This window comes from Pinus tabuliformis, chromosome 1_1 (assembly GCF_031772625.1).
Source record: "Pinus tabuliformis cultivar Carrire ecotype Pingquan chromosome 1_1, CPIR1, whole genome shotgun sequence".
NCBI classification, from domain to species: Eukaryota; Viridiplantae; Streptophyta; class Pinopsida; order Pinales; family Pinaceae; genus Pinus; species Pinus tabuliformis.
The window spans coordinates 545,571,504-545,582,656 of NC_142297.1; the positions used below are offsets into that span (position 1 = coordinate 545,571,504).

An 11,153-nucleotide genomic window follows, 5' to 3' on the forward strand; every position below is an offset into this window, starting at 1 on the left:
TTTGTGACATGTTTGATGAAATTCCTATCATGGCTAGGTCAAGTAATTGTACCAATGATTTCATTAGTAGACTTATTCCATTGTTATTTACCATTTCTGAAAGTTTCATGAAGTTCTGGGTAGTGGCCTGAGCCCTGACCCTGAAAAGGTGGCACAAAATCTGGGGTCGTTGGCTCAGAATTGGCTGAAAAAGTCCACAGTCGCTGACATGCCTTGCCATGGGAGTGACTGGAAGGCCTCCTTGTAATGGGAGTGACTAAGGGTCCTGATCAGTGAAATGTCTATTTGTCTTAGGGGTTGGTCACCTGGAAGGGTTGGTTGGCTCTTGAAGGTTCTGTAGCATGTGTGGAAGGTCAAAATGGTTTTGTTTTGTCGGTTCCACTTCCTTAAGTGTACATGTGGAGTTGAATCACATCATAGTAGCCTCTCGTCACATGTTTACCCCAACAAACCAGTTAACTTGGGTAAATGTTGGAGGAGGGCGTTGCACATAATCAAAAGCGTTACCTCAAATTACTTATTGTGATGCTATTGGATTTGCACAGGTCAATCTAGATTAGCACAATACATAATAATATTAGGAGCACATCAGTGCATACATGAATCAAAATAATATCACAAAACCGTAACGACATAATCAACACTAACAAATAAAATAACTGACATGTATGCATGATAAACACATAGACATGTGCAAGTATATATCCATAACAATTTGTCTTTACCTCGAGGTCCAATGTTGTAAACATGAGTTGAGAGTTACTATACATGACCCAACTTTCGAGATGCAATTACAAAAATGGGGTCTAACTAGCAAAACCTTGATTTTCATTTCTCATACATTTTGTAAAGAACTATGCATGTAAATCTTTCTTCAAATATTTTTGTATATAAATAATTGAGTAGCATTTCTCTTGTATACCTTTTGTCAAACATTTTGTATGAGATTAAATCATAAACATTGCACTTATTCTGCTTGTAACATACTAACTAAAAGCATGCCACATAATCATGCCACTTTTCCATTTCTTTGCATGCAAATTTTCAAATTCCTTGCATGCATATAGGCATAGATCAACTACAACAATATTAACAATGCATCCATCCACAAAACCACATACTCATTAGGGAATTTCATTGTATGCAATGAACCATTGAACCATTTAAGCATTTCATCAAACACTTTGCATTCAAAATAATATAGAGAATGATTTTGTGCCTATCTCCTAAATTGTAATAGTACAGATTATGGAAAATGAACCAGATGATCAGTGGAAGTTTCCCTCACTATGGTTCAAGTTTCAACTTCTGGAACCTCATATATGAAAAGTTATAACAACAATACCAACACAATCCTATTTGGTGCACAATTCTAGGAGCATTTAGGAAGATCGACTTCCATTGGTCATATATCCTAAAATATAGTGACACAACATCTAAAAAGTTTACCACAATATTTGTGGGATTTCCCCTCACTATGGAAGAATTATCAGCTCCTAAGACCACCCATAAGAAAATTTATAATATAAATTCCGACATGACCTATTTGAGGCACGATTTTAGGAGTATTTTGAAGGCTCGACTTCCTCTTCTCATATCCCATAAAATATAGTGACCCATTATCTGAAATTTTTCCCATGTTATCAACGACATTTCTCCTCAATGTGGGAAATTTTTCAACTTTTGGAACCTAAAAAAAATAAGTTATGGTAGAAATTCCAACATGGTATGTTTAAAGATGCATTCAAGGAAGATCATCTCCCTCAAATCATAATTCCTAAAATATTGTGAACCAATATTGTGAACATGGTACTTGTAAGTCATGGATGCATAGTTTGTTCAATGTTTTCATTATTTTTATCATAAATTCATTAAGAAAGCTTGCTTCCCTCTCATACTAGTTGCAATAAAACACAAATTAGCTCATGCATCCATATAAAATATCCATGAACCTGTCAAAACCATGAACAAGATCAATAACAAGAGCACTTCATGTAACATGCACTTAAACAATAATGGAACCATGAAAAACTAGTCACATAATCCACACATTAAACCAAAATTTATTCTCATTGATCTCATTAAAGAATAACACATAATAACATATGCATAGTGCCAACCAAGTTAGGGACTTCCATGTACCACCCAACCATAGATTGGGTTGAACCAAATCTTTCTTCCGGCCCAATCACCCCCATGCCATATTCAAAGCCTAAATTTGGGATCACATGGGATAAACCAAAACACAATCAAACAAGGAATCTAGAGGAAACCACCTCCACCCTCAAGTCACAGTGATTTCACCTAATACCAGGTCCAGAAATCACCAAAATCAATACAAGCTAGGATGCCTCAAAATTTCTTCACCATACCCAAAGGAATTTTCCTATCTCCACCCACCTATCAAGAGTTCCAGGAGAAACCCATCTCCACCCTCAACCCTTGGGAATTTTCCTGAGACCACCTCAACCAGGATCCAAAATCTACCGACATCCAAAGCTCAACCAAAACAGGGAACCCACTACCTCATGGCTATCCAAGAAATGACATAAGGAAAGGTTATACATGATTGCCAATCCAGGAAAATCCCATGCCAATGACAACAAAAATGACCCACAAAAAATGCATGAACCACGCATTCAACGCTCAACAAGATAAATTAAACATGCATGTTGTTACCTACAAAAAACCTCTTGGTGGTGGCTCTTTTTTTTTTTTTCCTGCCCGTTGCTAGTTGTTGTTCAATCCTTCTTTTTGGTTGTGACTCAAATTCCTCTTATGCTCCTTGCTTGTATGTTTCTTGTGTGTTCCTTTTCCTCCTTGATTTCCCCCAAACGAGAATGCTAGAATGTTTTTTCTCCCATTTCTTTTCTTTTTCTTTTTCCATTTTTCTTCATTTTCCCTCGCATGCATATTGTTTTACTATTTTTCTCCTTTTCTTGTCTCTTCCTTTTCTCCACTTGATGAAGTGGAATTTATTTCATTTTCTTTTATTTCTTTTGCACTTTTCCACATGCCCTTGCTAGCCCGTAATAATTAATTTGTCATTTATTATATTTTGCCTCTTGCCATTGCCAATTTCCATGACCAATAAATAATTAACCACAAGTGGATCCCAATGTAATGTTTTTCCCCTCATTCAACTTGGAATACGTGTCCCATGACCTTGGTTTTATTTTTTCTTTTATAATGTCCATAGATTATTTATTTACATGGAAATTTAACTCGAGGTTGTTACATAATAATTGAAAATCGATGACCCAACAAAAGTCGCACTGTCCTTATCTCTCTATAGAATTTCCCTCAAATTATGCGACCAACCATAATGAACCCCATGTGTCAAGCCGCTAATGTTTCCTTGTAACCAAGGTTGTATGCATATCTCCATGATAGTTTTTCTAGGGAGCAAACCACCTCCTTAACATCCAACCCCATCCCCCTCTCATTTCGAAACCAATTGAAAGCAACTGTCAACCATGAAATTTTATTAACCTAAATCAGGGTGGTAGAGAAGGTCAATATGAAGCCATAATTTGAAGCTAATAACCCATAGGCACACAATATGACTAATGAAAATATGAGGGCCCCCTATCTTCCTCAGGATATTTCCTCTCCAAACACTACTATTCCTTGGTGAATGAAAAAAGATAGGGATATGACAACATATGCCTCAAACCATACATAATAACACCAAGTTTCTAAACAAACCAGGGGCCAAACAACCCAAAATCTACACACCACTAGATTGGGCTTCCACCCACACCCACAAGTAAAACTATGAGTGGGCTTAACCCAAACAATTCCCAAAATACCAAAATCTTCCCAATACAAATCATAACAGAAATGTAAGATGAAAGGAGGGTGTAACCTTGCCTCATGAGTGCAGAGTCTAATGTGGCCAAGCCTCTGATACAGTTTCTAGCTTTCCTCTCTTCCTCGTTTTAAATCCTGCACTTAGATATGCCTTTCTTATTATAATAATTGCTCGTTGACCATAAGTTATTGTTCAAAGTTTGTCCACTTGCCAAAACAACTCGGCCAGGTTCAATTCCTCTCCCACCAATCACACTATCCTCACTTTTTAGCAAGAAAACTGTATTGGTAATCAGGGAAGCACAAGATTGTAAAATCATAGCTAACACCATGAAAATCATGCTTTGACCACCCTGGTTAAGCCTCCTCGTGCCTTTTCTCCAGGTGACTCAACTTTCCCCCCAGATTTTTCCTCCATCATAACCAAGCAAATTGCTTAATTCCAACAACGTGCTTGCCTCCCTTCTCCGGCCATTGATTTCGCATGGCAACAACCTTAACTTCATCTACTAGCGCCACAAGAATGCACTGTCCCAATACATCGGCCCCTTGTTTCAAACTACACATCACATCCATTGCCATAATTTCACACAAACATTTTTGGGAATGAATCCTCTGCCTTTACTCTTCACTTGGGGGTGGATGCCACATCCCCCAACATGTTCACCAGGTGCAGTGATAATATCTCCACCCCGCTCCCCTCCTCCCCTTTGCCATACTCGTCACCTCATCCAAGGATGTGGGGTCCTTCTGGACTAATTACCGACAAACACTTTTCAAGGGGGTTTCTAGGAGAGTGTCCCATCCAAAGGTTATTGGTTCAAGGGTCTCTAGACACCCATGGTAGCCAAGAGGTCAACTACATCATTTCTAGTTCTTCTAACATGTTTGAACACCAAGGCCAAGATTTGAAGACATTGGTAGGCTATTAAAAACCTTAACATTTTATGATATTTGTTGTATTGCATAAATAACAATTAGTTATTACATTTAAAGATAATATATATTTTAAATTACCTTTTTAAAATAGGTTTAAATCATTTTTTTAGAGAAGAGTTTTTGGTGAAAATCACATCGTAATTCATTTGTTGACACATTTCGAACCAACAAGTGTGGTTCATCGTCAGGACAAGTTGAAGAACCAGATCATGGCTACAGGTTAAATAGAGAGAGCAGATCATTCAACAACTATATTTGACCAGGAAACGACTATATTGGACCAGGTAACTGGACTGGACCAAGAGATAGGGACAGGGAAAAATAATTAGTTAACAAGTTATTTTTGTTATATTTATTTCCATTTTTTTATTAAATGTAACCGTTTGTATAAATCAATAACTAATTAATAGACCTTTTTTATTATTTAAAACTATATAAACTATATAAAAACCTATATCATTACTATTATATGAAATAATAAGAAAAATTAATAAATGTTTATTAAGTGGATAACCTAATTAGTTAGATAAATATTTGACTAACCCATTTGGAAAATAAATTAAAGTGAGTTATTTTTTTTCCGGGGAAAAAATCAAAACTTTTTATTAAGAGCGATAAAAAGTTTTACAAGCGATTGAATCATATGCCACCACATCTGGCTCAGGAGTCTGCTGTTCTGCTCAACATTTAAGGAGTTGTTCTGCTGTTCTGTTGGACACGAAACCTTTACATTCAACCTCCCAACGGAGGTGCACAAGAAACCATGTAGCATATATGCGAAACAAAAACTGGGGTCTCCTTCAACAGAAGGAAAACAACCCCAAAATACAAAAAATATATATGTCTTAAAGCCCGTGAGCAGTTCCAAAACGGAGAGAAATTAAAAAAAGTCTGTTTGCTATGTTTTTAAATATGCTGCTACTGATAACAAGAACTAAAGAAAACAAAGCTGGAAAATACATAAATATACATATAATATATAATGCCGCTACAAAACTGCTGTCAAAATAAAGCTGGAGGTCAGATGTCAAAGAGACTGTGCATAAGGAGGCATATTTGATCTGACTGAATGCCCCTGTCTGATCTCTTCTATGACCCAGATGCCCATATCCTGTTGTACACCAGCTTTAGATAGCTGGTCTGCTTCTTCATTCTTGTCCCTGTAAATGTGGCAGATAGAAAAAATATTAAAATATGCCTTTAATAAGAAAATTTCTTCCACGAGAGTCCTCAATATCTGATTATGACAAGATGCTTTTCCATTGACCCAATTTATGACATTAAGAGAGTCCCCAAAAATCTGTATCATGTTTATGTTTCTGTGAAGAAGCCAGCATAAAAGGTAACGAAGAGCTGATAATTCCGCATAGTTATTAGTGCCATAACCCAGCCCAACAGAAGCTTTTAGTGAGTGATCAGGATCGATATGTATGCACAGGCCAGCTCCCGCCCTGTTATTTTGTGAAGCCCCATCAAAAAATCCCCAAGGGATGCCTTCCTGAATGTTGATTTGTTTTTGCTTTTGCTTAGGATCTTTTTGCTCAGGGGGCGGTAATGCAGAGTAAATGGCCGCTATGTTAGTGGCAATGACGAAAGAGGGAATGTCCTTGTCTTGAAAAATGCTTTTATTCCTGGCAAGCCATATTCCCCAGCAGAATATGAGAGGCAGGTTTCTCAGGTTTCCATCAGGAAAGTCTTGCCACCATTTTCTCCAAGCTGACTCCAAAGAATCAAGACCCCACCTAGCATTTATCTTGAGCAGTGTAGTGACCTCCTCCCAGATCTGTCTTGTGAAAGCACAAGATATGAAAAGGTGGTTTATGGATTCATCATCTGACTTGCACAGTGGACATCTACCAGGCCCAACTAAGAATCTTGCCTGTAGAATTTCCCAAGTTGGGACCTTCCTTTTTAAGATACACCATAGAAAAAGTCTGGCCTTTGCTGGGCTTTTGAGTTTCCACAAATTTTTGGCCCACCAATCCGGAATGCCCCAGCCTTTCTTTCCCATCAAGAAAAGGTATCCATCTTTAGGCGAGTAATCCCCTGTTTTACTCTGGGCCCAAAGCAAGCAGTCAGGTTCATCTTTTATCCTGACATTTGAACGTTGAAGTTCTTTTATGAAAACCTCCCACTCAGCCTTCCACCTGACATTTATTCCCAAATCGACATCATCCTTCCAAGCCTGTCCCCAAATAGTAGACTGTCCAACCTTCTCCACCTGATTTAGTGATGTAATACCTTTACTGTCCAGATGTCTGAGAAGTCCAGGTGACAGTGCATAATCTTCATTTCATCCTACCCAAGGGTCTCTGCCAATCCTGATGAGTCTACCATCACCAACTTTCCAAGCTAAGCCTTGTCCGATCACGGAGAAAGCTTCCACCGTGGCCTTCCATATGGCAGAAGCATTTTTTATCTTCTTGTTTTGACTCTGAATCCAGTCTTCCAAGGGGATGGGGTCAATGTATTTCCTTTTTACCACTCTTGTCCATAAGTTTTCCATAGTTATTAGCCTCCATCCGGATTTAGCAGCTAAAGAGAGACTGAATTCTGGAAGTCTTTTAATGCCCCATCCTCCCCATTCTTTTGGTCTGGCCACTTTGTCCCAAGCCACCCAAGGCAGCACTGAGGATTCCTTTGTGCTAGCCCATAGAAATCTACTGCATATTTTCCTGATTTTCTCCAGCACTCCTTTGGGGATCCACGTCAGGGCAGCCCAGTATACCGGAATAGCTAGAAGAACTGATTTAATAAGAGTCAACCTCCCAGCTCTGGATAACCACCTGAAGCTCCAATGTGATATTCTAGCTTCAATTTTGGCTATGAGCCAGTTCCAATCCTCTTTTTTGTAGCCAACAGGCTTTAACCAGAATCCCAAATATTTGAAAGGAGTATCCAGGGGCTGAATAGGGAATGGAAATAAATTAGCCAGACTGTTCCTTTCCCTTCTTTCAAAATCTGCCACACAAGCTTGGGACTTTCTTGAGTTAATCTGCATTCCAGTAGCTTTAAGGAAGAGATCAAAAATGCATTTTAATTCCTTTAGTTCATTAGGGGAGCCATTAGTGAAAATCAAAATATCATCAACAAAAAGGAGGTGTGTGATGAAGAGATTGATTGCTACCTCTATACCCTTTACCTTTTCCGTCCTTCTGGCTTTATGAATTAGTCTGCTTAGTCCTTCTGCCACAAGAAGGAACAGAAGGGGTGATAAAGGGCACCCTTGCCTTAATCCCCTCTGACTGTTGAAGAAAGAGGACGCCGCACCGTTAACCAGAACTGCAAAACTGACATTTGTGATGCACCCCATGATCCAGCTAACAAAAGAATAGTTGAAACCGAGATGTGTAAGCAACATCCGCAAATAGAGCCAACTGATCCGGTCATATGCTTTGGATAAATCAATTTTGAGCACAGCTCCCTTCTTTTTCTTCATCCTGATACTATGAATAACCTCCTGGGCAACCCCAATGGCTTCATGAATTTGTCTTCCATCCAGGAATCCAAATTGTTCCATCGATATGTTTCGAGATAGAATTGGAGCTAATCTGAGAGCAATAACCTTTGCAATAATCTTGTAGATGCAGTTACACAAGGATATTGGCCTGAAGTCTTCGAAGCTTTCCGGATCATCCTTCTTCGGAATAAGAGCTATAAAAGTTGAGTTGAAGGGTCTATAGACTGCTCCTTTCTGTCTCGACTCTTCAACTACTTCAGTTATTTCTGTTCCCAATTGATCAAAAAAATGGAGGAACAGCTCTATTGTCCAGCCATCTGGGCCTGGGCTCTTGTCCTTGCCCATGAGCTTCATAGCTGCGTCAACCTCCTCCTTTGAGACCGGAGAGGACAGAGCTTTTGTTTCATCTTCCTCAATGAACCTAGGAAAGCTTTGTGCCGTTTGGAGGACTTCTGCAATAGTTGCCTCCCCAGAATCTGAGAAAATATTTTGAAAATGTCTTTTCCCTAACCCAGAGAGCTCTGAGAAGGAATTGACCATCCTCCCTTCTTCGTTTTTAAGGCGCCATATAGTATTTGCAGCTTTCCTACCTTTAGCAAAGTTATGAAAAAACTTAGTATTCTCATCCCCCGATTTTATCCAGACTGCCCTACTTTTTATCCTCCATTCTTCTTCCTTATCCAGTAGGATTTTATTTTGTTGTTTCTCCAAATGGAGGATTCTGTCTTTGGATGACTGGGAGGAGTAACCATCAACCTCCATACTTTCCAACTGCTTCAGTTCCTCCCTAATATTTCCCAACTCCTCATTTTGCTTCAGCTTTCTTTCCTTTGCCCAGGAGATTGTGGCTTTCTTCAGATTTTTAAGATTCTCCATGAACAAAAAACTCCTATCCTCATCAGAGTTAGGAACAGGGTGGCTCCATGTATTATTAAACAGATTGCAGAAAGAGGGATCTTGAAGCCAAGCAGGATTGAACTTGAAAGGGGCGGGAGGCTTGGGAGGAGGGAGGAAAAGGTCTAGAAAAACAGGGAAATGGTCCGAGTTTCCTCTTTCCTCAACCCACTGTTTGATCATGGGAATTTTTGTTAACAGAGGCTCAACTATCAGGAAACGGTCAAGTCTTTTAGCAATTCGATCCTCACCCATTCTTCGATTTCTCCAAGAAGGCTTTAATTTGATCGGAGAAGGATCAGTGAAATTGTTATCCGATATGAGGTTAAGGAAGAAATCTGAAAGAGGGTCTTCTTTCTGAAAGAGAAATCTGAAAGTGAGTTATTTTGTTAATTCCCTTATTAATTTAATTCATCTATATTTTTAAAGGTATAACGGGATAATTAGTTTCTATAAAATTAATTCCATTCAATATAATAAAAACTTATATTATTATTATTATATGAAATAATAAGAAAAATTAATAAAAGTTTATTAAACAAATAACCTAGTAAGTTAGATAAATATTTGACTATTTTTTTTTTTAAGGAATCCAATTATATTGGATATGTATTTGGAAAATAAATTGAAGTTATTGAAGAATTAAGAGAAAATAAAATTGTTTCAAATTAGTTTGTTAATTCCATCATTAATATATTAATTAACTAATTGTACAGCTAAGCCAAATTAACAGGGAGGAAGAGATAAAATGGCGCCTAAAATCTAGGCAACTTTGGCTTCAAGCAGGAGACAAAAATACAACATACTTCCACAAACAAGCTACTGTTAGAAAGCTCAGGAATACTAGAAGCATAATCATGGATAGTGAAGGAAATCGGTACAACACTCAGGAAACTATAAAGAAAGCTGCCACTAAACATTACATGGACCTACTAACTGAAAATAAAGAGGAAGAAGATTATTCCGATTTGCTCCAGCATCTACCCAAAGGGTTTACTCAAGAGATGAACAAAAAGCTCAGCAAAGAAATAGAGGAAGAGGAGGTCAAGGCAGCAATTTGGAGCTTGCATCCTGACAAGGCTCCAGGACCGGATGGATTTCCCATATGCTTCTTTAGGGAGTATTGGACAATGATAAAAAAGGACCTGATAAAAATGATCCGGTGGGTACTGAAAAACGAAAGTTAGGAGGATTCACTAACTCCACTTATCTTGACCTCATACCCAAGGAAAACCACCCCTCCTCCTTTTCAAGATTCCGACCCATTTCTTTATGTAACTCGTCCTATAAAATTATATCCAAAATCTTAGCAACCAAGCTCAAACCTCTTCTTCCCTCCTTGATTTCTGAAAATCAAGGAGGTTTCCTTCCCAATAGGCATATCACCGACTCCATCCTTCTTGTCCAAGAAGCCATTCACTCAAGCTTATCTAGGAAAGAAAAAGGATTTGTCTTAAAACTGGATCTAGCAAATGCCTTTGACAGAGTAAGGCATTCCTTCCTTTTTGTTGTCTTAATCAGAATGGGCTTCGAGCCATCCTTCATCAACATGAATGCAGCCTGCATATCTGGGCCCTAGATATCCCCTCTGATCAACGGGAGGCCCTGTGAAGCTTTCCAATCCTCTCGGGGGCTAAGACAGGGCTGCCCCCTATCCCCTTATCTGTTCATCCTCATGGTTGAATCCTTCAGTCAAGCTTTAGATTACAATCGTAGAGTGGGGCTCATAACTAGTGTCAAATTCGGGAATGGAGCAAAAAACATTAACCATTCTCAGTTTGTTGATGACACCTTGCTAATTGGGGGGGCATCTACCACAATAGCAAGGCGATTCAAGAAACTCCTGGACCAATTCATGGAATATTCCGGAGGCAAGGTCAATCAGCTCAAAAGCTGCATCTATGGATGGAACACTGCAAATCATGTTATACATAGAATTGCAAGCATATTCGGAGTCACATGCAACCTAGAATGGACCCACTTCTCCTATTTAGGTATGCCTGTGAGCCTGGGGCCTTTGAAGGTCGAAACCTGGAATGGAATCCTT

The 11,153-nt window shown here is 38.7% G+C and overlaps 1 protein-coding gene across 1 annotated transcript; it reads right to left on the reverse strand.

Annotated features, from left to right (window-relative positions):
- Positions 1–5,779: 5,779 nt before the first annotated feature.
- Positions 5,780–9,361, reverse strand: LOC149214264 (uncharacterized). The gene is made up of 3 exons (XM_089389348.1): positions 8,962–9,361; positions 7,055–8,802; positions 5,780–6,973 (listed from the first exon to the last, which is right to left on the reverse strand). The coding sequence occupies exons 1-3, from the start codon at positions 9,359–9,361 to the stop codon at positions 5,780–5,782; spliced, it is 3,342 nt and encodes a 1,113-aa protein (XP_089245474.1).
- Positions 9,362–11,153: the final 1,792 nt, after the last annotated feature.

Bases quoted from the DNA above. Each gene is read 5' to 3' on its own strand.
- LOC149214264 (XM_089389348.1), bottom strand. From the start codon at position 9,361: ATGGGTGAGGATCGAATTGCTAAAAGACTTGACCGTTTCCTGATAGTT. The intron at 8,803-8,961 runs GTTACTCCTCCC...ACTTTGCTAAAG, and splicing joins GGAAAGTATGGAGGTTGATG to GTAGGAAAGCTGCAAATACT. The intron at 6,974-7,054 runs GTAGGATGAAAT...TCACTAAATCAG, and splicing joins GGATTGGCAGAGACCCTTGG to GTGGAGAAGGTTGGACAGTC.